A 27,625-nucleotide genomic window follows, 5' to 3' on the forward strand; every position below is an offset into this window, starting at 1 on the left:
GGGTTGCCAGCAGACGGTATTTGTATTTCTAGCCTCTCTAAGACTGTCTCCAGTATATATAAACTGAGAGCCATAGCATTGCCTCGTAGCAGAAATGGGTGGGAAATGCTTGAGGCCTCTAGATCTTCTAGATCTTGTTACCCTGGAGACAGGTACCCTTTCTAGTTGCCCAGCAAGACCCTTGCTCCACATCCAGGGTGAGACCGTGTCTGGAGGATGTGGGGTGAATGCCCACATCACTGAACAAAGATTCTAGAGGTTTGAGTTGCTTCTATGACCACCCCCTTGGGACAATCTGGGACCTTCCTGCAGAAACAACTTGGAGCTCAGCCCATGTACGCTACCTGGCAGAATGCACCATTTGTCCAGCACCACCGGGGCTCACCAGGTCCTCTGTCCTGTATCCTTGCATGCAACCTAAGTGAAGGGCATGCCAAGGGGAGAGAACAGTGAATGGCTGAGGGACTGGGACATCTTGTCTGTACCTGACTCTTCCCCACCCAGCCTGAGTGAGGGTGAGGAAGCCATCAGGGCAGGAAACAGTACCAGTGGGAACACCAGTTTGGTGGGCCCCTCCCTGCCTCACCTGATGGTATCTGCCTTTCCTCCTCCCACCAAAACCCAGGCTTGTCAGAGGAAGCAGAGCCAGCTTTTAAAAAGGTGGGGATGAAGGGAGGGCAGGCTCAAGGTTATGTCCTGGAATGTGCTTGAGCCAGGCATGGGGGACCCACCCGTTTTGGAAAGGGATTGACAATATGTCCCTGGGTCCCAGACTGCTTTCCAGACAGGAAGATATAAGATGGACCAAGACCTGCAAGTTCTGACCTGTGCGGAGAGATAACATCAGCTGGTGCTGTAGGAATTCGGCATAGATGGGCTTCTGCAGGGTGAGGCTGAGGGGGGAGGAATGGGTGGTGGTCTCAGGTCCCTATTTGGTAAAGAAGAAGAAGAAAAAACAAGTTCCGTCACCCAGACTGCAGGGAACAGAGGTTAGGTACAGAAAAACAGATATCTTTTCCGTCCCCTATCTTGAAGCAAAGACAGAATCTCTTGCAAAACTCCACTTCCTCTTTCTGCCCTGTTGAGCTGGGCCTACATATATTTTATAGGTATTTGTAGACTCTCCGTCCCTCTCCACGGTAGTATGGTCTCCTTGAGGACAGGCACAAGTTGTGGCTTACTTGCCTTCGTGTCCTCCATATGTACACACCAGTGGGTGCTTTGCCTGTGGCTGTGCTTAGTATGTATCTGAGAGGAAACAGGCTAGCCCAACCTGGCTTTTTAAGAGCTGCCCATTTGGGAAGTCTACGAGACTAGAATCCAGTCTAGTCAATGATTGGTTGTTTTGGATAGCAGTAATTTTTTTTACTAATGGAAGCACAAGGAGGTCTCACATTCCTAAGTGATCAGGAAATAGGGAGGAAGAGGAGACCGACTAATGAGGTTCCTAGCTTTGTCCCCGTTGAGCTTTCTCCAAAGGTGCTGGTAAAAAACTTTTTTTACGCACGAGGGAAGTCCACTTGAAGAGCACGTAGCACGTGAATGGCAAAACCAAAGCCAAACTGCTTCTTGCTGCCTGCCCAGTGCCTCCTCTATGCCATGGACTGCCTGTGTCCCCTGCCTTTCCCCCTCTAGCCTGGCTCCCTCATCCCAAGCCCCGTCCTGGGAGACGGGCAAGCGACCAGGAGTGTTTAGCCTTGGCCATCCGGTCCACTTTTTGGTATCTGGCCATCTAAGTCAAAGGAGGGATGGATTCACCAGGTGCGCACTGCCTGCAAAACACTGCTTTTGATGCTCTGCTGAGGGGCAGCGTAGGGAACTGGTTAAGAGGATGGTGCCAGAGCCTGACTACCTGGGTTCAAATGTGTGCCTTAGTTTTCTCATCTGTAAAATAGGGATGATAGGGTCATTCCTACCCCCATAGGGCTCTTTTGAGGATTAAAAACATTATTGTATATAAGGGCTTGGAACGGCACTTGGCCCACAGCGTAAGCACTACAGTAGTGTTTGCTTTTATGTTTTATTTTAAAACTCTTCCAATCCAGCTGAGCCGAACCAGATTTGGGTGTGAGAATGAATGGATAGGGCTGTAATGGGGGTATAGAACTTTCCAACGCATCCCAGTGGCTGGGTGATTCCCAGAAGTGTTTATCCTTGGTCCCGGCCCAGATGGAAGCATCAAGCAATTGAGAGGCCTTCTGCTCTGGGGTATGTGAGCAGCTGAGTAGGGTGTCAGTGTGTTCCACTTGAACTCATTTCCTTTTCCTCAAGTGGGAAGGTCAGCTTGGTGTCAGACTCGATACACACCACTATCTTTCACTAAGAGGCTCCTGATTTTCTGACTTCCCCTCCAGCTGGACACATGATTATTTGATTTGGAACTTTGAAGTGATCCTGAGGAGAGCAGAAACATCCCAAGGAACCAGGAGCCAGTGGACAAGAAGGCAGGAGAATTGGAACATGAGGTCAGCACTGGGTTCTGAGACCTGGAGGACTATCTCTTCCTGGAAATTCAGTCCCTGCTCAGGGAGAGGGGGAGCTTTTCCCAGCTAATGGCCATGGCCCTTTGGCTACGTCTAGGTTCCACTCCCCATCACTGTTCCCCTAACCCCAACCCTGTGGTTCTCTCTGTCCCTTTTATTATTTTTTGCCACCACTTCCTCACAGAACCACAGAAGAGAATTATAAAACAAAAAGTTGTCATGCTTGGGATTAGATCTAATGTAAAAATACTTCATGTTTGCTTTAAGGTGTGTGTGTGTGTTTTTTTTTTACAATAAATTAAATGAACTCATTGTAAGATCATCAAATGCAAATACATATATATGTATATATATATATATATATATATATATATATATATACACACACATATATATGGAGAGAGAGAGAGAGGGAGGGAGAGGCTCCCTTAATCCCACTCTTCATACCGCTGTTTGGAGTCTAATCCACAGATTTAATATTAGTTGGGGTTTGTCATTTTTTATTTTTTTTATAAATGGGTAGGGCCCAATTTTTTTTTCAAAGTTTGTTTATTTTGAGAGACAGAGTCGGGGAGAAGCAGAGAGAGAGAGAGAGAGAGAGAGAGAGAGAGAGAGAGAGAATCCCAAGCAGGCTCTACACTGTCAATGCTGAGCCCCACATGGGGCTCAAACTCATAAACCGTGAGATCACAACCCGAACCGAAACCAAGATTCGAATGCTGTTTGGTTTTTTTAAAGTAAACTCTATGCCCAACATGGGGCTTAAACTCATGACCTTGAGATCAAGAGTCCCATGTTCTACCGATCGAACCAGTCAGGTGCCCCAGTTGGTTTTTGTTTTGTCTTTTAATAAAAATTGAATCAAAGTGTTGAATCATGCTGTTCTGCAACCTTTTTTTTACCTAACAGTAATCTCGTTTTTCACTCTTTGAAACCATTGAAATCCTCAGGAAGACTATAATAGTCATCCATATATCTCTGACATCTTTATATGGCAATACATATAAAATGTCTATGTAGCATTGTTAGGGCCTTTGGAAATCATTTCAAGGCTATTCTATTTGAGGCTGGCAGAACCCCTGGGAAGTAGTGAGGCTTGATGCTTCTATCCCCGTTTCACAGATTAATAATACAATGAACTGAGACTAGAATCCAGTTTCTCTGTCCAGACTCAAAGTGCTTTCCACTATCCTGTGCTTTCTCTTTAGAAGCTGGGCACTCAAATGAGGGATTGAAATTTGTGACTAAGGTTCATAAATGGTCAGAATTTATCAATCTCTTAATACTTCAGGAACTTCCTATTTCTTGTAAGAAGTAGATGAGGAATAAAAAGGGGTGCCTGTGTGGCATAGTCAGTTAAGCACCCAACTCTTGATTTCGGCCCAGGTCATTATCTCATGGTTCGTGAAATTGAGCCCCAAGTCAAGCTCTGTGCTGACAGTGTGGAGCCTGCTTGGGATTTTCTCTCTCTCTCTTTCTTTGCCCCTCCCCTGCTCACAAGTGCCACGCTCTCTCTGTCTCTCTCAAAATTGGGGCGCCTGGGTGGCTCAGTCGGTTGAGCGTCTGACTTCAGCTCAGGTCACGATCTTGCGGTCCGTGAGTTCGAGCCCCGCGTCGGGCTCTGTGCTGACAGCTCAGAGCCTGGAGCCTGCTTCCAATTCTGTGTCTCCCTCTTTCTCTGACCCTCCCCCGTTCATGCTCTGTCTCTCTCTGTCTCAAAAATAAATAAACATTAAAAAAATTTTTTTAAAAAATAAAAATAAATAAACATTAAAAAAAAAGAAGGGTGCCTGGGTGGCTCAGTCAGTTGAGCATCTGACTCCTGATTTTGGCTTAGGTCATGATCCCAAGGTCATAGGATTGAGCCTTGTATCGGGCTCTGAGTTGAATGTGGAGCCTGCTTCAGATTCTCTTTCTCCCTCTGCTCCTCCCTGGCTTGTGCAGGGGTGTGAGCTTGCTCTCTCTCTCTCTCTCAAAAAAAAAAAAAAAAAAAAAAAAAATTGAAAAAAAAATTTTGAATGTTTTTATTTATTTTTGAGACAGAGACAGAGCATGAGCAGGGTAGGGGCAGAGAGAGAGGGAGACACAGAATCGGAAGCAGGCTCCAGGCTCTGAGCTGTCAGCACAGAGCCCAGACGTGGGGCTTGACCTCACGGAGTGTGAGATCATGACCTGAGGTGAAGTCAGACGCTTAACCGACTGAGCCACCCAGGCGCCCCCCCCCCAAAATTTTTTTAAAAAGAGGAGGAGGGGGCCTGGATGGCTCAGTGGGTTAAGCATCCAACTTTGGCTCAGGTAATGATCTCATGGTTTGTGAGTTGGAGCCCCACACTGGGCTTTGTGCTGACAGTGCATGGAGCCTGCCTGGGATTCTCTCTCCCTCTCTCTCTGCCCCTCTCTCGTGCTCTCTCTTCTCAAAATAAACTTTTAAAAAGATATATATATATATATATATATATATATATATATATATATATATATAAAGAAGTAAAGAAGAGGAATAAAAAGGACAAATTCTCTCCCCTTAAGGAGTTTAGAATCAAGTAGATGTAACAAAACACAGGAAAATAGTTCTAGAACACTTGCTACACAACATGTAAATAAATGAGTAGTGATTGCTAAGATGTAAGCAAGAGGAAATGAGCAGTATGAGAGTTGATACGTTCACTGATCATTTACAAACACCTCTGTTGGGTCCTCTACCCTACAAGAGATATGTATGTAATGTCTACAACATACACTTAGCACCTACATTAATATTATCATTCCAACACTGAGATTCTTTGGAGATGTTCTCGTTCTTGTCTTTGTTTTTAAAAATAGTCTCTGCTAGAATCTCAGCTCCTAAAAGAGGTGGATGATGATGAAGAAAGACGATGATGATAGGGGCACCTCGCTGGCTCAGTCAGAAGAAGATGCCACTCTTTAAATGTTTATTTATTTTTGAGACAGAGAGAGACAGAGCATGAACAGGGGAGGGTCAGAGAGAGAGGGAGACACAGAATCGGAAGCAGGCTCCAGGCTCTGAGCCATCAGCCCAGAGCCCGACGCGGGGCTTGAACTCACGGACCGCGAGATCGTGACCTGAGCTGAAGTCGGCGCCCAACCGACTGCACCACCCAGGCGCCCCTGAAGATGCCACTCTTGATCTCAGTGTCCTGAGTTTGAACCCTGCACTGGGTGTAGAGATTACTTACATAAATAACACCAAGAAAAGACAGGAAAAAGCTAACTGGAAGACCAGAATTTTGAACTGAATTCTTTGGTGGAGGAAGGAAAGAGAAACAGAACCAATTGAATCTGCACGTTTGGGGATGTAGTTAGTACTTAGCAAACGTAAGCCATTAATGACTGTGAAATATCCCAGTGAAGTGAGTTTTCCTGGTTCTTCCCTTAACCCTCCCCTCTACCTTCTACACCCCATCAAGGAGCATTAGATCCTCTGTCTTCCTCATACAATCCAGTTGATGCCGTTTATGTAAAGAGCAAGGTTGGAAGGCCGAGAGAGGGAGAGAGAGAGAGAAAGAGAGAGAGAGAGAGAGAGAGAGGGCTGGAAGTCATGGTACTCCTGTCAGTGCCCTCAGAAAATTACATTTTTAAAGAACTCCAGGAAAGGCTACGCCCTATTTTCCCAGTAACCCAAACCGCGTGAGTTTCCAAGTAAGTTCTTTTTGTTGTCTACCCTATTTCTCTTCTCTTGAAATTTAAACTCTGAGCGCTGAAGATAAAGGGGAGAAGGAGGCAGAGGCCTGGCTCTCCCGATAGCGACTAAGCAACGGGTAGCTAAGGATCTCCGCCTTGGCGTAAGTGGGGAAACCCGCGCCCCCAAGAGGCCCTAACGCCCACAGCAACTCGACCCCGCCGCCGGTATCACGTGATGGTGCGGCGCGGCGGGTAGACTACAACTCCCACTGTGCCGCGCGGCACGCCGGCGTTACAAAGCTCTCGCTCATTGGTCGCTGGAGATATTTGAAAGGGGGGGCTGGCGCGGAAAACGAAGGTTGAGTCTTGGGTTTTTGCAGAGCTCTTCTTCTGACGAGTAAGTCCTGGACCTGGTGGGGAGGCGACCTCTGGGGCGATAAAGCCCAGAGGAACTCGTGAACGTGTGTACGTGCCAAGGTGAGGTGGGGTCCCGGCGCTGACTTGAGGGGAGGGGCGGCTCTGCGAAGGAAGGTTGGGAGACCTCCGGATGTCTTGGTGAGCTCCGAACTCAGTGGAGGCCTCCCGGTATGGAGCGTTGGGGTGGTGGAATGGGTAGTGAGGCTCCGGATCCCCCGAGAGGAAGGAGAAGCAGAGGCGTCCGTTTATAACGGGAGCCTGCTGTCCTGACATGGGCGTTTTTCCCGAATAGGGTTTCTTTCTTTCTGTCTGTTTTTCTTTCTGTCTTTCTTTCTCCTTCCCTTCCCTTCCCTTTACCTTCCCTTTACCTTCCCTTTACTTTCCCTTACCTTCCCTTTTCTTGTAATCTCGTAATCTCTACAAAGTGGAACTGGAAATGACGACCCGGAGATCAAGAATCCCACAGCTCCACTGACTGAGCCAGCCAGGCGCCCCTCCCGATAGGATTTCTCATGGGATTCTTTGCAAACAACCCCCCCCCCCCACCGCCCCTCACTTCTGCAGCCTTCAAGCCCTTCTGCCCTCCATTATGAATCTTCTCCGCCTACTCTAATCCTTCTCCTTTTCCCTAGCCCTCCAGCGCCATGAGGAGCTTCAAAGGAATCAACTTTGGGACCTTGCTAAGCAGCGTGAAGGAAGCTGAAGAGTTGCTGCCTGACTTGAAGGTAGGATTGTGTCTGGCTCTGGATACACCTGGCTTTCCAAGATGAGCTGGGGTTTTTTGTCTGATATGAAGAGATAACTAATAGGGGATCCTCTCCTGAGAAGCCCCCTTTCTAGTTATCTTTCCCTACTTTGGTGGTCCCAATCACAGCTTCCTCTACTCTTAGGAGTTCCTGTCCAAGCTTCCAGCTGGTTCATCCAGCTGCCGATCTGATGCCGAGAGGAGACAAGCTTGTGATGCCATCTTGAGGGCTTGCAACCAGCAGCTGACTGCCAAGCTGGCTTGCCCTAGGCACCTGGAGAGCCTGCTGGAACTAGCGGAGCTGGCTTACAATGGCTACTTGATGTTTACCGCCCAGCGCCCACCCCTGTACCTGGAACGAATTCTCTTCATCTTTTTGCGGAACATTGCCACACAGGGAATCCCAGAGGCCACGCTCCGATTCGCAAAACCCCTTCATGCCTGTTTGGTGCATTGCTCTCGCCAAGCTGCTCCCCAGGACTATGATGCTGTGGCGCGAGGCAGCTTTTCTCTGCTTTGGAAGGCAGCAGAAACCCTGGAGGAGCGGCGAGCTGCATTATCAACTCGGCTGAAGGCCGTGAGCTTTCTTGTACTCTTGGAGGATGAAAGTACCCCTTGTGAGGTTCCCCACTTTGCTTCTCCAACAGCCTGTCGAGTGGTAGCTGCCCATCAGCTATTTGATGCCACTGGGCACAGTCTGAATGAAGCCGATGCTGATTTCCTAGATGACCTGCTCTCCAGGCATGTGATCAAAGTTTTGGTGGGTGAGGGAGGGGGTTCTCCTGGTCCTCTTTCTCCCCAGAGGGCCCTCTGTCTCTTGGAACTCACCCTGGAACGTTGCCGTCGCCTCTGCTGGAGTGGCCACCATGCCAAGGCCACGAGAGTAGTGGAGAAGACCCATGATTACCTAAGGAACACCAGTCTGGCCCCCAGCCTCCAGTTATGCCATCTTGGGGTTGAACTGCTACAGGCTGGGGAGGGAGGATCCCAGGCACTGGCCGAGCTTCTGATCAAGGCATCAGCTGTCCTGAACAACAGTGTGGAGGCACCATCACCCCCATTGCGGGCATTATGTGACAGCTGCCAGTTCTTCCTCTCAGGACTGGAGCGAGGCATCAAGAGACACTATGGACTGGATGCTGTTCTGGGCCTCTTTGCTTTTCTTGGCGGGTACTGCTCTCTCATCCGGCAGCTGCAGGATGGTGTGAGTTAAGAACCTAGAGGTAGGGTGGGAATGTGGTTCTGTAGACTATCAGGCTAAGGTCTTTGGTAAGATCTGGAAGCCCTGGCTCCCTCCTCAGTCAGCTGCTCTCTGGATTATGCCTCCTGCAGCCACCAGCAGCCTAGTCTACTCTGGGAGGGCCATGCCCCCTCCTAATGCCCTTCTTCCTACTCCCTGGGCTGAGTCAGCTCTCCAGGACTCTGGGCCAGTCTTCAGTTTGGAGCTCATCCTGTATCTCTGCCTCTCAACCCAACCTTCCCCTTCCTTCCTCAGGTCTGTGGGGATTCCTCCAAGCAGCAGCAGTCTCTGGTTCAGATGCAGTTTCAGGGACTTCACCTCTACACTGTGGTGGTTTATGAGTTTGCGCAAAGCTGTCAGGTACAGTCTGGGAATCAAAAGACCTGGACAGGTCCTGGGGTCTGGGGTTGCTGGACTGCCCTGGTAGAGCTTTGGAGTTGCTTTGGGTTTGGGGTGGGGTAGATGTCACCTTGGACCTATTATGTCTCTTCTGACTCTCAAGACCTTCTTGTCCCTTTAGGTAACTGATTTGGCTGACCTGGCCCAGCTGGTGGAAAGTTGCAAATCTACTGTGGTCTGGATGCTGGAGGCCTTACAGAGCCTGTCAGGCCAAGAGCTGACTGACTACCTGGGCATGACTGGTTAGTGCCCTGGGGCCCAGATGCAGGGGGGAAGGTCATCACTCACTAGGCAGACAAATAGCACTTGCTGGATGGTTCTGACCACCTTGGGGGCTCCTTGTGGTTTAAGGAGGCAGTGAAAAAAATGTTCTTAAGTGACCCTCATCACTTGTACTTATAAACATTTACAGGGGTGTCTGGGTGCTCAGTTGGTTAAGCATCCAACTTTGGCTCAGGTCATGATCTCGTGTTCATGGGTTCGAGCCCCATGTTGGGTTCTGTGCTGACAGCTCAGAACCTGGAGTCTGCTTCGTGGATTCTGTCTCCCTCTCTCTCTGCCTGCCGCTCCCGCCCCCGCCGCTTGTACTCTGTCTCTCTGTCTCTCACAAAAATAAATAAAACATTAAAAAACATTTTTTTTAAACATTTATAGTAGTAGAGAAGTGATAAGGCTAACTTATGATAGACACAAGTTTTTTGTCATTGACTTTGAAACATGATTTGGTGTTTTCTTTCATGAAAATGTTTGTACCTGATATGCAACTTTATGACCTTTTTTTTTTTTAATTTTTTTTATTATTTATTTTTGAGAGAGAGACAGAGTGCAAGCAGGGGAGGGGCAGAGAGAGAGGGAGACACAGAATCCGAAGCAGGCTCCAGGCTCTGAGCTGTCAGCACAGAGACCAATGTGGGGCTTGAACTCACAAACCACAAGATCATGACCTGAGCCAAAGTCGGATGCTTAACCAACTGAGCCACCCAGGCACCCCTATGATCTTTCTAGAAGTTTTATTTTTTTTAATGTTTACTTTTAATGTTTATTTTTACTTTTGAAAGAGAGAGAGAGAGTCAGAGAAAGAGGGAGACACACAGAATCCGAAGCAGGCTCCAGGCTCTGAGCTGTCAGCACAGAGCCCGACATGGGGCTCGAACCCACGAACCATGAGATCATGACCTGAGCCGAAGTCAGACACTTAACCCACTGAACCACCCAGGCACCCCAAGTTTTAAAGAATATTTATAACTTAAAATTTTTTTTTAGAAACCAGGTAAAAATGCTTCAACAATCAAATTGCGCAAAAAGACATGTAGTCTAAAGTCTCTCTCTCCTAATCCTGGTCACAAAGTTCCCCTCTACTGAGACAACTAATACGATCAATTTCTTACGTATCATTCTGGAGATGTACTATGTATAAATAAATTTGCATATATACTTCTCCACACCCTTTCAGTTGAAACGTGCATACAGAAAAGTACAAAGTACAAAGTGAACATACTTTTTAAATTTTTTTTTTTTTTTAACGTTTATTTATTTTTGAGACAGAGAGAGACAGAGCATGAACGGGGTAGGGGCAGAGAGAGAGGGAGACACAGAATCGGAAGCAGGCTCCAGGCTCTGAGCCATCAGCCCAGAGCCCGACGCGGGGCTCGAACTCACAGACCGTGAGATCGTGACCTGAGCTGAAGTCAGACGCTCAACCGACTGAGCCACCCAGGCGCCCCTGAACATACTTTTTAACCAACGTCTAGGTCAAGTAAGAGCATGATTTAGACCTTGGGGAAACCCCTCCTTCTGCCCCCCTCCTAGTAACCCCCCTCCTCAAAGCAACCATTATCCTAACGGCATACTTTAGTTTTGTCTATTTTTGTATTTTATAATACGTTTTCCCTTCAGTTTATAAAAAGGATGGCCCCATTAAATTATACAAACCCAATGAGTTCAGTCACTGAAAAGTTTTGGAGAACTTTTTTTTTCTTTTTTTTTTTTTTTTTTTATGCTTTTCTTTTATTTTTGAGAGATACACACACACAGTGAGAGCAGGGGATGGGGCAGAGAGAGAGAGAGAGAGACAGAATCTGAAGCAGGCTCCAGGCTCTGAGTTGTCAGCGCAGAGCCCGACATGGGGCTTGAACTCACAGACTGCAAGATCATGACCTGAGCCGCAGTCAGATGCCCAACCAACTGAGCCACCCAGGTGCCCCAGAACTTTTCATATTTATATATTCAGTAGTTGAACCTACCCATTGAGATGAAAATATCATCAGCAGTCACAAAAATTACTAGTTTGAAAATTCTTCCCGGAATATTGAAGCCTGACTTAATTTTTTCCAGCCATCTGTGTTGATAGCCAAAATGCTGCATAAACTAGAGTTTAGGGCAAATTTTGTTCATTCAACAAATATCTATTGAGCACCTACCGTGTGCCAAGCACTATTGTGAAGACTTGGGTGTATCAGTAAATGAAACAAAGATCCCTGCCCTCACGAAGCCACAGTCTGGTTAGGGGAGAATGATAATAAGCAACAGAATAATTGAATTATCAATATGTTAGAAAGTGATAAGAAATGTGGGGGCGGGGGGGAAGGAATATAGAGCAGGATAGGAAAGGGAATTAGGAGTTCAGGGTGGGTGAGGGGGCAAGTTACCACTTAAAATAGAGTCAGGATAGGTCTGCTTGGGAGGGTGACATGAGCAAAACTTGGAGGATGTGATGGAGTTGGCCATGTAGACAACTGCAAAAGGACATCCTTGGCAGAAGAAACAGTCAAGGCCAAGGCCCTAAGGCAGGAACTATCCTGGTGTGGTCAAGAAACAGCAAGGAGGCTCCTAGTGTGGCTTTCGTGGAATGAGAGGAGGAGGAGAAGATAAGGGATAGGCCAGAGCGTTAACCCCAAAATGCTGCCCTTTGGAGGAAGATGAAGGCAAAAATTGGCATGTGAGGAAATGGGCCCTGTGTAGGAGTGAAGACTCAGCTTGCGCTTGTAGAACAAGTGCAAAGGAGCCGCTGGTGTGGGTGTGCCTTACAGGAATGGACGTCACGGGCTGAGTTGGAGCAGGTAGGGGAGAGCTGCCCCTATCTCATTCCCTAGCAGTAGGGCTTCCTGTCTGATCTGGAAGCTACTGAGCCGGCCACAGGTTGAGCTTCTCTCTATTGCCTCTCCAACAGGAGAGAGGCAGTGGGAACTATTTCCGCTGTCAACTATTCTCTCTCTCACTTGCAGCCTCTTACACCAGTAACTTGGCCTACAGCTTCTATAGTCACAAGCTGTATTCCGAGGCCTGTGCCATCTCTGAGCCCCTCTGTCAGCACCTGGGGTTGGTGAAGCCGGACACCTATCCCGAGGTGCCTCCTGAGAAGGTACGAGGGCAGGAAGGGAGGTTATGTTGGAGGCCTGAGTAGCATGAAAGGGCCTGGCCAGGACCCTGCCCTGCAGTAGCGTGTTAAGAGCCAAGTACCTGGGACGGTGTCTTCCACACCTCACTTGTACTATTATTATTATTATTTTTTTTTTTAATGGTCTCACTTTTTATATTTAGCCACGTTCAAGCTGGTGGTTCTCAACCTGGTTGCATGTTAGAATCCCCTGAATGTACTTAAAAAAACTCATTCTGATGCCTGGCCCAAGCCGATTGCATCAGAATCTCTGGTGCTAGAGCCCACGCATCTGGTTATTTTAAAAGTTCCCCGAGGAGGCCCTTTAAGTAACCAGAGTGAGAACCATCGCAAGGAGACCCATGAAATGATGGGTTGGCTGGAGTGGCAGTTGAGATGGGTTGTAGAGGGCCTTGGTTTTCATCTTGAGTGAGGCAGATGAGCCTCTCAAAGGAAGGCATGACATCAGCTTGGCATTTTGATTTTCTCTGGCATCACTATGGTGAATGAACAAGATACCAGGACAACAGTGGGCACCCCCACTGCTCTTGTAGCCTGGGCCGGAAAGGGTGGGTATCTGAACTGAAGTAGCGTCTTGCGGGATGGGAAGAAGGGAATGGGTGCAAGAAGCCCGGGATTAATTTGGTAAGTGACGGGCTGTGACGGGGTGGGGGTGGGGGGGTGCGGAGGGAAGGTCAAGGATGGCCTGGCATTTCGGACTGAGAAGACGCTGACTTGTGAGAGAGGGGTTACAGGAGGAGAAACGGGTTTCTAGGGCTGTGGACATAAATATGTGGGTGGGGTGGATTGAAGCCTCAGATTGAGAACCCTGGGGTGTTTAGTGCTTTGGTGTCTTCTGCCTTGGGGCAGGCTTGGGGGCTGGCAGACCACCTGGTGGTGTATGTACCTGTGTGGCATGTACTCCCCCACTATTACGGACTCGGTGGTTCCTCTCTGCAGTTTGGTCTCTGCTTTCTATGGTCAGTTGCACAGGTGCTTCCGGCTGCATGGAGAGAGTTTGAAGAAACTGGGTAAACAGGCCCAGGGCTGCGAGATGGTGACTTTGTGGCTGACAGCCCTGCAGCCCTGTGGCCCCCAACACATGGCTGAGCCTGTCACCTTCTGGGTTCGGATCAAGATGGATGCAGCCAGAGCAGGAGACAAGGAGCTACAGCTGAGGTGAGTTGGCAGGGAGGGAGACAACCATGTTTGCTCCCTGGCTAGGGCTAGCTTTTGGTACTGGTGGTCTCGTGTATCCTTCTGTCTGAAAAAAGGCACTGGTTCCTCTGTTCGTTGTTATTTATCAAATGCCTACTATATGACAGTCACTGTGCTAGGTATAGGGGAGCAGTGGGGACAGGCAATGCCCTTGCTTTAATGACTGGGAAGTCAGTGACCTCTCAGCAAGCCACGGCTGGGACTCCTTGGCACGGGGCAGAAGCTCCATGCTTCACGGACTCCCTGACATGGCGTTGGGCCTGCCTTCTCTTAGGACTCTGCGAGACAGCCTGAGTGGCTGGGACCCAGAGACCCTGGTCTTCCTGCTGAGGGAGGAGCTGCAGGCCTATAAGGCTGTGCGAGCGGACACAGGGCAGGAACGGTTCAACGTCATCTGTGACCTGCTGGAGCTGAGCCCTGAGGAGACACCGGCTGGGGCCTGGGCTCGAGCCACCCACCTGGTGGAACTGGCTCAGGTGCTCTGCTACCATGACTTTGCCCAGCAGACCAACTGGTGAGGAAGAATAGCTGGGGAGGCCACTCTTGCTTCTCACCCTAGGTCATCTTACCCTTTTCAGAGGCCGTTTCCCTCTCCCAAGTCCCTGAGCAGCCACTTCAGTTTGTGGCCATGGGCGCTCATTCAAAGGGTGGGGCCGGCTATCCTGCAGAAGGTCCTTCCCAGGACACTATGGCAGGTACTCGTCATGGGCCCAGCTTAAGTCCATCCTCTCCCTTCAGCTCTGCCCTGGATGCTATCCAGGAAGCCCTACAGCTTCTGGAGTCTGTGAGGCCTGAGACCCAGGCCAAGGATCGGCTTCTGGATGATAAAGCACAGGCCCTCCTATGGTTCTACATTTGTACCCTGGAGACCAAAATGCAGGAAGTAAGTGTGGCTTCTGTGGGGCTTAGCAGAACTGGATTATTTCCCCCAGGCCCACAGTAAGCTGGTGCCAGCCCTGTTTTTTATCCTGATCCCCCCTCCCCCCCATCTAGGGTATCGAGCGGGATCGGAGAGCCCAGGCCCCTAATAACCTGGAGGAATTTGAAGTCAATGACCTGAACTATGAAGATAAACTCCAAGAAGATCGTTTCCTATACAGTAACATTGCCTTCAACCTGGCTGCAGATGCTGGTGAGGGTTGTGAATGTAGTGTGCTAGATGGGGTCTCCTCTGTGTCTTCCTAAGAGCAGAATGGGGACCCCAGGTAGGGGAAAGGAAGTAGGGTGGGAGGTGGGCACAGAGGGCAGAGGGCGTTACGAAGAAGGCTGCATTCTCCCCAGATGGCCCACACTGAGAGAATGGCCGGTCCCTTTCTTCTGACTTCTAGCTCAGTCCAAATGCCTGGACCAAGCACTGGCCCTTTGGAAGGAGGTGCTTACAAAGGCACAAGCCCCCGCTGTACGGTGTCTCCAGCAGACGGCAGCCTCACTGCAGACCCTAGCAGCCCTCTATCAGCTGGCGGCAAAGGTAATGGGGCAGGGCGTTAACACACGCCAGAAGCCCACTCTTTCCTCTTCTTTGGCTGGTGTATCTGCTAAGAAGCCATGTAGCCCATTGTGGCCTCTCTCACCGGGCTTCCTAAGTTGAAATACAAGCTTCGTCCTTTATTTTAACTCACCTTGGCAAGTGACGTAACTTCCTAAACCCAGGTTTCCTTGTGTCTAAAATGAGGACAGTAATAGCACTACCTCATGGTGTCCTTAAGTGGCATATTCAAATGTCAGATATAGTTATTATTAATTCTTAGGTAATTTGAGCTGTGTGTTTTCTGAAACATACATAGATGCCTATAGGTTTAATTTTACATTTTTACATGCAACATCAGGACATTTCACAGACTCCCTGAAGCTCTTCCCTGGACCCCACATTAGGAACCTCCGAAAAAGAACACGGTACATAAAAAAGATCTTTGTTACTGTGGCCATTAGGCCATATTTCTAGCATGAGAATCGAGGGAAGCTGCCTCAGCGCTAGATCTGAGTCTTGGCTCTCCCCCGTACCTGTGATGTGAATTTGGGCAAGCAACTTAACTTGCGTGAGTCTTAAGTCTCTTAGTCTATAGTCATCTGTAAAACTGGGGTTAGAGTCACTATGAAAGATTAAAAGAGCTGATGCACGTGAACTCCTCTTTTTGACAATTTGATATTTTTATTATGACTTTTGAAGTTTCACTTCAAATTTTATTTTTCATAATCTCTACACCCAATGTGGGGCTCAAACTGAAACTTTGTATGCCCCCCTCACTGAACCAGCCAGGTGTCCCTTCAATTTTTTTTTTTTTTTTAGATCTATGAATTCTTTTTTTTTTTAAGTGTATTTTTATTTATTTTGAGAGAGAGAGAGAGAGAGAGCAAGCAGGGTAGGGGCAGAGAGAGAGGGAGACAGAATCCCAAGCGGGCTCCGTGCTATCAGCGCAGAGCCCCATGTGGGGCTTGAACCAACTGGGTGGCTCAGTTGGTTGAGCATCCCAACTTCCGCTCAGGTCATGATCTCACAGTTCAGGGCTTTGAGCCCCGCATCAGGCTCGTTGCTGTCAGCACAGGGCCCGCTTCAGATCCTCTGTCCCCTCTCTCTTTCTGTCCCTCTCTTGCTCAGGCTTTCTCTCTCTCAAAAGTAGGTAAACATTAAAAGGAATTGAAGTATGGTTGACACACAATATTATATTAGTTTTAGGCATGCAACATAGTGATTTGGCAATAGCGTGCGTTACTCAGTGCTCACCATGGTGAAGGAAGTCACCATACATTATTATCACAATGTTATTGACTGTACCCTCTGTGCTGTACTTTTTCAGCCCCGCGACTTACTTATTTCATAACTGGAAGTTTGTACCTCTTGATCCTCCTGCCTGTCTCGCCCATCCCCCTGCCCTGATGTAAACCTCTCAGCACAGTGCCTGGCCCATAGTAAGCTTTTGGTAACTCCCAGCTGTCGATGCTGACTGGTACCTAAGCTTTCACGCGGGAGGCTGGATGGTGGTAGGCTCCTCGCTGCTCTTATCTCAGGCTTCTTGAGGATGGCAGGTGGTGGCCTTGTCTGTAGCCACACCTCATCCAGGCTCTGAAGTCAGACCAAGGTCTCAAAGGGCTGAGGAGCAGAGGGTAGAAAGGGAGGTTCGAGCAGGAGCTGGGTAAACTTCCTGCTCCTGGCTGACCAGCCCCTGCAGGCTCTGGAGGTCCTCCTGCTCGTACGGATCGTCTCCCAGAGACTGGAGGACCACGCGAAGGCAGCCGGCTCCTCCTGCCACGCCAGCCAGCTGCTCCTGATGCTCGGCTGTCCCAGCTATGCCCAGGTGAGTGCCCAGCCAGCCAAGCCCGGAGCTGCGGGGGGGACCTGGCTTTAGTGACCCATCTTTTCTCTGAGAAGACAAGATACTGAAGGGGCATCTTCCCTGCCTTCTACTGCCACATCCTGCTGGAGGGTCGTAAAGTGTGGAGTGGTTGGGAGGCAGCTGTGGGAAGAGGAAGCGTCTTTCCTTCTCACTGCAAAACCATTGTTTCCTAAGTCTTATGGATCCTGCACCAGAAATACACCACTAATCCTGTATTTCCCCACCATTTGCCCTAGTCGCCCTTTCTCCACTCCCTTAGGACTGCTCCAACACCACCTGGCTGGTCTCCCTGCCTCCAGCAGGAAGGCCCCTTTTGTCTTCTAACATGATCTTTTAAGGCACAGATCTGATCTCATCTTTTTTCCTGCTTAAAGGATTTCATTGGTTTCTTCATTACCTGTAGGATGATACTGTCTAGACACTTTACTTAGTATTGCACACCTTCTGTATCCTGGCTCATGTTTTTTCTTGCCACTCCCCACCATGGAACTTCTGTCCATCCACACCAGTTACTTTAGAGCCTTGTATGTGCCTCCCTCCCTTTGGTTCTGTTAGCCCCTCCACCCTAAATACACCTCCTCCACCCACCTTTTTTCTACTTTCTTTTCAAGGCCTAGCTCAATTGTCCTCTCCCTCATGAAGTATTTTATACATCCTCTTCTTCAAGGGCAGAATCACCTACTTTCCCTGGGTCCCCATACCACTAATGGCATTGTGTCACGATTACACAGGTGTGTCTGCACCCCTACTGCATTGCAAGCTATCGGATGGAAAGTCTTGCTTATTCCTTATTCAGCTATGTCTTTCTAACATAGCGGTTAACCAAAAGATATTAAATGAACATTTTAGCGAGTGATTGAATAACTCTCATGTTGTAGATTATAATATATGAAATAATTGAATACTTAGTTGGAGGTGTTCTGCATTTTACTTGCAAGTGTTTTAATCCACTTTAATTTGAAAAGTCTGGCTGCCTTTCCTCACCAGCATGTTCACGAATCCCATGATTGTTTTCTTAGCTATACCTGGAAGAGGCAGACTCAAGCCTGAAGCTTCTGGATCACAACACTGACACGTACCTGCTCCTTTCGCTAACCTGTAACCTACTTCGAAGTCAGCTCTACTGTGTTCACCAGAAGGTATTTCTCACTTTCTTAACCCCTGAAGTTCCCAGGTATTGGAAGGATTTTTAGGATTTTCGGGATATTTTTCAGGCTTCTGAGATTTCCCTGGAGCTAGGAAGAGTATTCCCAACCATGAGAAGCAGTGCTGTTTCCCAGCCTTGTCCTTTCTATTCTTTCCCAGTTGCCTCAGTCACACTGTCCTGTGACTAGAGACTGAGATGACATTGATCCCAGGAAGGCAATGGAGCCCAAATTGGAAATCAAGTGAGATGCAGAAAACCTGAGTTTTCTCACAGCCTAACTGTGTGACTTGTCTGCGTCTTGCACCCTCTCAGGCTGTCGTTTTCTCCACAGCTTTTATCATTCTCAAAAGCAGGGGCTGGGCCAGATGATCTTTAGGGGCATCCTAAGCTCTGAATCGCTGCTCTGACCTCACTCACCACTCTTCTCTGGCCCTCCCTGTCTCCCAGGTGACTGAGGGTGCCTCTCTGTTGCTGTCTGTGCTTCGGGACCCTGCCCTCCAGAGATCATCCAAGGCCTGGTACTTGCTGCGTGTCCAGGCCTTGCAGGTGGTGGCATCGTACCTCAGCCTCTCATCAGACAGCCTCTCAGCCTCCCTGCGGGAGCAGCTCTGTGCCCAAGGTGAAAGAATAGGGTGGATGATGGCCCTTTGTGGTCAAATGGTGTGGATCGTCCACTCTCAGCTCTTCTCAAGCCCTTGTCCCCTCTGCTGTCCCAACTGTGTGGACTAGCCCACAGAGAGGCTGCACAGAGTAGGCCTGGGATAGCATATGAGTCTCTGTTTGTCTGCCGACTGATCGATTGCTTAGTACCTGGCTGGAATGCTATACTAACAAGGGTTCTGAGGCCCCACGTGGTCTGAGGGAAAGAGTTCTGTGATTGATTCTCTCTGTCTGCCTTAGGCACAGAAGAACAGCGGCAGCACGTTTTGCATTTGCTATCTTAGTAGGTGAAGGTGGTGGCAGTTCTGGCGGCATCATCTCCCTTCTTGTCCCCCCGCCACTCCCTGCACAGGCTGGCAGACGCCTGAGATTGCACTCGTCGACTCCCATAAGCTCCTCCGAAGCATTATCCTCCTGCTCCTGGGCAGTGACGTGCTCTCGATTCAGAAGGCGGCTGTGGAGACCCCATTTCTGGACTATGGTGAGTCTGAGGAGGAGAGCGAGGCCCAGTGGGAATGAACAGGCCAGATGGTGGGGCTGCCAGCTTTGCCTCCAGAGGATCCAGGCTGTGACTGAGTGACGGTGGTCTCGTCTCTCTCCTTTGTACCAGGTGAAAATCTGGTACAAAAATGGCAGGTTCTGACAGAGGTGCTGAGCTGCTCAGAGAAGCTGGTCTCCCGCCTGGGCCATCTGGGTTGTGTGAGCGAAGCCAAGGCCTTTTGCTTGGATGCCCTGAAACTTACGACGAAACTGCAGCTACCACACCAGTGAGTACAGGCCAGAGGAGGCCATTCCAGAACCTGAGTGCCCACATCCTGGACTCTGGGGTCCCAAACTCTTCCACAGATTTTACGTGTTATGTTTGGAGGCGTTGGGAGAACGTATCCCATGGCTCAGTAAGTAGGAAATGCCGACTTAACCAAGCTTAGACATTTTTATTTCCTGTAGGACTTCTCACATCCTTCAGTACGCCGATCCACATTGTAACTCTACAAAAGGGAGAGCTGGTGTACCATGTTTCCCTAAGTCCCTTTGCCCACAGGATCCTTTTCTTTGGGTGGGAATGTGGTTTGGGAAATCCTGTCCTCGTGCACAAAGATGACTGGGGATGAGGGAGAAGTGTAGAGAGTTTTCCCAGGGTAGACTTGAAGTCAGCTCGAGAGAGTAGAGGTGCTCCAGAGGCCAGGAGCCTGCCCCAGTGCTGCCAGTGAAAGGGACAGGAAGATGGACTCAGGAACACAAAGACTTGCACGAGTTGTTTGTCATCTCCTCTCCCAACAAGGTGTGCCCTGTTCCTGGTGCTGAAGGCGGAGCTGGAGCTGGCACGCACTGACATTGACCTCTGTGAGTCGGACCTGCAGCAGGTTCTGTTCTTACTGGAGTCTTGCACAGGTGAGCAGCCAGGCCCCACACCCACGGGCAGTGGCGGGAGTGGCACACAAACACTACGACACATCTTTGTATGTGAAAGTGTGGGTTCCTTCTAAATCAGGGACCTTTTTTTTTTTTAATTTTTTTTTAATGTTTTAGAGAGAGAGAGAGAGAGACAGAGACAGAGTGTGAGTAGGGGAGGGGCAGAGAGAGAGGGAGACACAGAATCCAAAGCAGGTTCCAGGCTCTGAGCTGTCAGCACAGAGCCCAATGCAGGGCTCGAACTCACAGACCGCGAGATCATGACCTGAGCCGAAGTCGAACGCTTAACCGACTGAGCCACCCAGGCGCCCCTAAACCAGGGACTTCTAACTCTTCTGCTTCAATCAGACCACTGGTGTCCCTCCTTAAGATGGCTTGCCCATCTGACTAACCCAATGTGGCTCTACTTTTCAGCACTGCCTGATACATTTTGGCTATTTAAATCTAAATAAAATTTACAATTCATTCCTCAGTCACTTGCCACATTTCATGTGCTCAGTAGCCACATTGTGGCTTAGTGGCCACTCTATTGGACCGCACAAATGTCGTGTCCTCAGGAGGGCTTAAATTAATAATAAAATAGTGTATTTATGGTACATTTTTTCTTATCAACCACTTTTCCCTCTCGTATTTCATTTGACCCACACAAAACCCTGAAAAGTCAGGTGGACACATGGATTTTTTTTCTCACCTGTAAAATGAGGAAGTTGAGAAATTCAGTGTTTTGGACCAGGATCATGGGCCTAGTTGGGGCCCAGAGCCAGGATAAAGATGTAGGCCTCCTGGTGCCCACCTGCTTTCCTGAGCTATGCAGCCGTCTCAGGTGCAGGTATGGGGGTTTTGCGGGTTGGGTTTATCTATTATGGGATGGGAAGAAACATTAGGGATTTTACTGAAAACAAAAATAAGCCATATTACTATTTAGTCCAATCAGACAGTAATCCATACAAGCAGTAAGTAAATAACACCTATATTAAGGAGTTGGGCCCTGGGGTAGCTCAGGAAGCACTTGGTATCACTTCTCCCAGTTTTGTAATTCTGGCTCCACTCTCCCCAGAGTTTGGCGGGCTAGCCCAGCACCTGGACTCAGTGAAGAAAGTCCACCTGCAGAAGGGCAAGCAGCAGACCCGGGTCCGTCGTCCTCCAGAGCTCCCTGAAGAGGAGCCCTTCCTAAGAGGCCCTGCCCTGGAGCTGGTAGCCACTGTGGCCAAGGGGCCAGGTCCTGTGGCACCTTCTACGAACTCCTCCCCCGTCCTGAAAGCGAAGCCCCAGCCCAGCCCCGGCTTCCTGACCCACCTGCCCACGTGTGACTGCTTGCTCTGTGCCAGCCCCGTGCTCTCAGCAGTCTGTCTGCACTGGGCATTGGTCACAGCGGGGGTGAGGCTGGCTCTGGGCCATCAGGCCCAGGGTCTGGATCTGCTGCAGGTCGTGCTAAAGGGTTGCCTTGCAGCCACTGAGCGCCTCACCCAAGCTCTACAAACTACCCTGAATCACAAAGCACCTCCCTCCCCTGTCCCGAGCCTCTTGGATGAGATCTTGGCTCAGGCCTACACACAGCTGGCACTGGAGGGGCTGAGCCGGCCATCACACAAGAGTCTGGGGAAGGTCCTGGAGTCGGGGCTGAAGTTTGTGGCAGCACGAGTACCCCACCTGGAGCCCTGGCGAGCCAGCCTGCTCTTGATTCGGGCCCTTGCGAAGCTGGCCGGCCTCAACTGCTGCACTACCCAACTTTTTGCAAGCTCCTGGGGCTGGCAGCCACCATCAGTAAAACCCTCCCCAGGCTCAGAGCCCTCTAAGCCGCGAAGCCAAAAACTTTCTGGAAGGGGGCGTCAGCGGGCAGCCTCATCTACCCAGCACCTCCATAATACCTCTCTGAAAAGTCTGGAAGGTGGAGGACTGCCCTGTACACCGAAGCCCCCAGGCCAGGTCAGGCCAGCAGGCACTCGAGTCCCTTTTACTGTGTTTGAGGAAGTCCTCCCTACAAAAAGCAAGCCTGAGGTTCCCAAGGCCCCTAGAGTACAACAGAGGGTCCAGACGCGCCTCAAGGTGAGGTGGGACTGCGGCTGGGTGGTGTTGGTGTCAGGTGGGGTGGTTCTGGAGAATTCAGAATAGGTGCCTTTCCCAGGACCTGGTGGGGCCTTCAGCTCTACTGTTAACCTGCACAGAAAGACAATTCTATCTTTGTTTCAAACAGAAGGTGCTTTCCTTAACTCTGTGGTTCCTCTTCCTTTTCATCCTTTGTCCTTTTGTTCCTCCCTTCTCTCCCTCCTTCCGCACCCAAGAGTCCTGGCCCTTGATTGAGCTGCCTCAATTGGAGAGGTTAATTTTTAAATCTTCCCCCAAAGGCCTCTGAGAGTGTGCCTCTGCAGCACCACCTGCTGGCAGATGTCTTATCACTGAAGGCCCCTTGGCCCTTCTCCCTTTCCCACCCATCCCAGGTGAACTTCAGTGATGACAGTGATTTGGAAGACCCTGTCTCAATTGAGGCACGGCCTGCAGAGGGGCCCAAGAGACAGGGCACTGCTTCCCGGGGCCGGGGCCGGGGCCAGGCCAGGAAGAACCCAAGCCTGAAGACAGTTGCAGTGGCAGCCTCAAGTAGTGCCCCTGGGCTCCCAGGCCTGGGTGGTAGGAGCCGGAGGGCCAAGAAGGTGACATCAGGACACTGTGAGGAGCTGGGCTCTGAGATCATGAGGACCATCCCTGAGGAGGAAATGACTGACAACCAGATGGAAATGAGCTTTGAGATCCTCAGGGGCTCTGACGGGGAAGACTCAGCCTCAGGTAAGATGGTAACGGTGGGAGGTAGAAGGTGCATACATCTTTGGGGGTCGGGGTTGCCCTGGGACCAAAGCACAAGAAATAACTGATGCCAAAGACAGTACAGATATACAACTTTGTTCCTGGCTCCGGGACTGGATCCTAGAAAGAACAAAGGAGACGACAGGAGGAAGAAACTACAGAAAGTCACGTTCTCTCCCTAGGTGGGAAGGCACCAGCTCCAGGACCTGATACAGCCATAGGAGAATGTGAAGTGTTGAGACGTGATTCCAGTAAAGAGGAGCTGCCGGTCCCATGCCCAGACAAGGAGAGAGACAAGGGTCTTGGTCCTCGGCTCCGACTCTCCTCTGCCCCTGTAGCCATTGGTGAGGCTAACCACTGAGGTCTGGTCACTAGGAGAGGGCGAGCCTCTAGGTTGCTTGATCTGATGCCCTTGTGGCCTGCCCATGGTTCTGTCTTCGGATCCTCATCTAGATCCGGTCGCCTTTGAACCTGGGTTTGAATCCCATCACTCTCTTCACTAGATGTGTGCAAGTTACTCAGCCTCTCTGAGCCTTTATTTACTTACCTATAAAATGGGGTTTGGGGGGATGGGGTGAGTTGAGGTAAGTTGCATAGCATCCCATCTGGCACATTGCCCTGCATTAATGGTAGCTTTTTTTATCCAAGTGGGAGATGAGATAGAACCTTGGAAACTTGGAACTTTCCATAAAAGTTTTATGAAAAGTTGGGACTTTTATGGAAAGTTCCATCAGCTAAACAGTATGGGACTCATCTACAGCAAGTATCTTCACCTTCCTCTAGGTCTCTCTACCCTGGATTCCATCTGTGACTTATTGACCATTGCTTTCCGTGGGGTTAGTCATTGCCCTCCTAGTGGACTTTATGCTTACCTCTGCCGCCTCCTGGCTTTGTGCTTGGGCCACCGGGATCCCTATGCCACAGCCTGCCTTGTCACTGAGTCTGTGTCCATCACCTGTCGCCACCAGCTGCTCACCCACCTCCACAGGCAGCTCAGGTGAGTTTCCCCAAGGCCCATGCAGGGGACAGACTGGAAGGAAGGTCTAGATTTTGAAGGAGGGAGAACTCACCCCTACTTATGTTATCTGCAGCAAGGCCCAGAAGCACCGGGGAGCACTCGAAATGGCAGACCAGGTGCAGAGGCTGAGCCTGCAGGACAGGCCTGGAGATGTCCCCCTGGCCCGCATCCAGCACCTCTTTTCCTTCAGGGCTTCAGGATCTGGTCAATTCCCTGAGCCTGAGAAGGAGAGTTTCCAGGAGCGCCTGGCTCTGATCCCCAGCGGTATGGCAGCAGGCTTCAGCTGGCTCTCCTGTCCTTTTTTGCATCTTCTTACTAAGGAGTTAGGGGAAGGAGTTTAAGGCATTAGTTAACATAGATTTATGACCCTATGGAAGAACATATCCTCCCTTTTCACTGATTGTCATTTTGTTACTCTCACCAAAGAGAAATACCCTAAATTTGGAAGTCTTGTGCTTTTTTTTTTTAACCTCCACTCTGCGTTGCTAGCAGATTCAGTGTCTTTTTTCAGGGGTAGGTTCAGATGTCCAGAGTCTCCCTGCACTAACACAAAACGCATTAACAGATGATTTGAGTGCCTCCCTCTGTTCAGGAACTTTTGTTAGTTTCTGTGAGGGACACATCGAAGTACAAGATGTGGTCTCTCTCCACAGGGGGCTGTTCGGGGAGAGCAGCTTGAACTCCAGTGAGCAGAGATTTTTTTAGAATTGTCTTGAGTGATGGGTAGGATTGAGTGCAGAAGATGGGGAAGGGAGTTCCTTGTAAGAGCTGAAATGATTCTGGGTATGCTCTGTGTGTCAGGGGTGACTGTGTGTGTGTTAGCTCTGGCCACACTTCAGCCTGGAACCGTGGGCAACACCCTCTTGCTGACCCGGCTGGAAAAAGACAATCCCCCAGTCACTGTGCAGATCCCCACCGCCCAGAGCAAGGTGGGTTTCCTGGGCCAGCAAGCAAAGTTGGGCTGGGGTAGGCTTCTGGTCAAGCTGCTCATATCCCGCAGCTGGGGGGATGGAGAGGTGGTGATCACGTGGACAAGCAGAAAGCTCACAGTCCCATCTCCCAAAGCTTCCTCTGAGTTCGGCCCTGAAAGAGTTTGACACCATCCAGAAGGAACAGAAAGAGAACAGCAGCTGTACTGACAAGCGAGAATGGTGGACAGGACGGCTAGAACTGGACCATAGGATGGAGGTGTGTGCTCCCAAGGTGGGGTGGGGTCAGGCCTGCCCTGGGAGTGACCCTGCGTGTCACTGTCCTCTCTCTCAGGAGTCCGGGCTAGTGCCGAGTTACCTCAAGTCCTTTCTGGAAGCATAGCCTAAATAAAAAATGATGTTACTTGAGAACGACTTCAAAAAAGAGCTAAAAACTTAAAGGGGTGATGCCAACAGAATGTTTGAGGATACATACAAGAAAAAAGATTTAAGCCCAAGTATCAGCTTCCCAGGTTTAGCTTTCATTGCCCACCTGTTTGTATTTGTCAAGACATGGTGATATGTGATAAATCATCTTATCTGTACTCCCCGAGTCTCAGCAAATGAAAAACGTTTCTAGCTTCTTGCCTTTTTAACCGGCGGGAAGATGTGTAAAACAAATATATACGTTGGAAAACCCATTTCCTCAGCTCCTCTCTGACCGAACGTTCTATTCTTCCTCATTCAGGCTCTCATCATTTCCCTAGAGAAGCATATATTGGGCTGCTGGAGGGGACTGTTGCTGCCATCCAGTGAGGACCCTGGCCCTGCCCAGGAGGCCTCCCGCCTACAAAAGTTGCTGCAGGAATGTGGCTGGGAATATCCTGATGCAGCTCTGCTGAAAGTGAGTTGAGAAATCTGGGAGGGGGAAGAAGCTGGACTTAATTCTTCCCCCACTGCCATTGTGAGTGGAGATGGGAGCGATGGCCCTCACTGACCACCGTTCCCCTGCAGACCATGCTCAGTGGTGCCAGTACCCTCACCCCTCAGGACATTGAGACCTTGGCCTATGGGCTGTGCCCAGCCTGGCCAGAACGAGCCCAAGAGCTTCTGAGTGAGGCAGTACGACGTCTTCAGGGTCAGACAGTACCAAGCAATAGGCATCTTGTCTTAGTGCTAGACAAGGTAAGGAGCTGGGGGCTGGAGGGACCGTATCTGGTGGGCAGTGGGCACCAGGTCACCCCTCTGCCCCCTTCTGATGCTTGTGGATGCCTGCCTGGGGATGGTAATCCCTGCATCCTTTTTGTCCAGGACCTGCAAAAGCTGCCGTGGGAGAGCATCCCCAGTCTCCGGGCACTGCCTGTCACTCGGCTGCCCTCCTTCCACTTCTTGCTCAGCTATTCCATCATCAGAGAGGTGGGTTTCAGGGAGTGGGGGAATGATTAGTAATTGAGGGAGATCTGGGAAGACAGGAGAGGGTCTTAGGGATGGGATGGTTCAGTCGTGGAAAGGGGTTTGGAGTTTGTTGAAGCTTGGGCTCTCTGGCCAGACCAGGATCCTGATCACCAGTGTCTTCTCCTCAGTCGGGGGCCTCGGCAGTGCTAAGCCAAGGGGTGGATCCACGCAATACCTTCTACGTCCTGAACCCTCACAATAATCTGTCAAGCACAGAGGAGCAATTTCGAGCCAATTTTAGCAGGTCAGGGGGAGAAGAGTAAGAAAGGGGGTGGGGGAGGGTAGAGAGGGGCAACATGTCCTTTTCCCCTAAATCAAAGCTTGCAGCCCACCTTCTGCCTAGTATTCCCTCTGCCCTCTTTGCCAGCTGACCCCAGTTCTTACTCCTACCTTTTCCCTACAGTGAAGCTGGCTGGAAAGGGGTGGTTGGGGAGGTGCCGAGCCCAGAACAAGTGCAAGCAGCCTTGACAGAGCATGACTTATATATGTGAGTGCTCAGGGCAGGGAAGTGGGGAGGGGGGGTGGGTATCACCATAGTTTGTTTTGTGGCTTTCAAGCCACTGGCTGACTCACGACGCCCCCGGAGACACGCCAGAGGCCGGCTACTGCTGGGTCAGATTCATCTCACATCCTTTTGCCTTAGCTATGCAGGGCACGGGGCGGGTGCCCGCTTCCTGGATGGACAGGCCGTCCTGCGGCTCGGCTGCCGGGCAGTGGCCCTGCTGTTTGGCTGCAGCAGCGCAGCCCTGGCTGTGCATGGAAACCTGGAGGGGGCTGGCATCGTGCTCAAGTATATCATGGCTGGCTGGTGAGTCTCGAGGGCTAACCTAGGTCCCCACCCCAGGTTCTTTCCCAGGTCTGAACACTAAATCCTTCCTCATGTATTTTGTTTTAGAGCCCTCACTTTGTAGTTCTTTTTTTTTTTCCCCAGTCCCCTGTTTCTGGGTAACCTCTGGGATGTGACTGACCGTGACATTGACCGCTACACGGAGGCTCTGCTGCAGGGTTGGCTTGGAGCAGGCCCAGGAGCCCCTCTTCTCTACTATGTCAATCAGGCGCGCCAGGCTCCCCGACTCAAGTATCTTATTGGGGCTGCACCTGTGGCATATGGCTTGCCTGTCTCCCTGCGGTGATCCCTTGGAGCTGTCCTATCACAGACAGAAGCCATGTGACTGTTCTACCTCCTGTTCTTAGATTTAACCCTTAGGATAAATATTTTAAATGACTTTTCCAGTGTTTTATATGAAATATTTCCTTTTGATTTAACCTTAATAAAGATGTAACATTTAAACCCTGTGTTTTGTGTGGTTCATCTGAGAACATTTGAAGACAAATTATTGCTCCCTCCCACTATGTGGTACTGTAAAGAGGTG

The 27,625-nt window shown here is 50.0% G+C and overlaps 1 protein-coding gene across 3 annotated transcripts; it reads left to right on the forward strand.

Annotated features, from left to right (window-relative positions):
- Positions 1-57: 57 nt before the first annotated feature.
- Positions 58-27,543, forward strand: ESPL1 (extra spindle pole bodies like 1, separase). Of its 3 annotated transcripts, XM_053226291.1 has the most exons (33): positions 58-887; positions 2,355-2,465; positions 6,506-6,602; positions 7,175-7,267; positions 7,433-8,491; positions 8,783-8,887; positions 9,048-9,168; positions 12,151-12,287; positions 13,288-13,481; positions 13,795-14,034; positions 14,259-14,403; positions 14,514-14,652; positions 14,849-14,988; positions 16,679-16,813; positions 17,872-17,991; positions 18,447-18,618; positions 19,012-19,140; positions 19,270-19,426; positions 19,942-20,051; positions 21,130-22,118; positions 22,511-22,853; positions 23,054-23,215; positions 23,655-23,868; positions 23,963-24,153; positions 24,691-24,818; positions 24,955-25,077; positions 25,546-25,701; positions 25,812-25,982; positions 26,109-26,213; positions 26,381-26,496; positions 26,656-26,739; positions 26,896-27,060; positions 27,184-27,543. In XM_053226291.1, exons 4-33 carry the CDS (start codon positions 7,187-7,189, stop codon positions 27,383-27,385), a joined length of 6,333 nt encoding a protein of 2,110 aa, XP_053082266.1. In that variant the 5' UTR covers positions 58-887; positions 2,355-2,465; positions 6,506-6,602; positions 7,175-7,186; the 3' UTR covers positions 27,386-27,543. The 3 variants fall into 3 exon arrangements, with proteins under 3 accessions (XP_053082266.1, XP_026892070.2, XP_053082267.1); XM_027036269.2 differs by lacking the exons at positions 58-887; positions 2,355-2,465 and having other exon boundaries at positions 5,730-6,602; XM_053226292.1 differs by lacking the exons at positions 58-887; positions 2,355-2,465 and having other exon boundaries at positions 5,730-6,522.
- Positions 27,544-27,625: the final 82 nt, after the last annotated feature.

Source organism: Acinonyx jubatus, chromosome B4 (genome assembly GCF_027475565.1).
Source record: "Acinonyx jubatus isolate Ajub_Pintada_27869175 chromosome B4, VMU_Ajub_asm_v1.0, whole genome shotgun sequence".
Taxonomy (NCBI): domain Eukaryota; kingdom Metazoa; phylum Chordata; class Mammalia; order Carnivora; family Felidae; genus Acinonyx; species Acinonyx jubatus.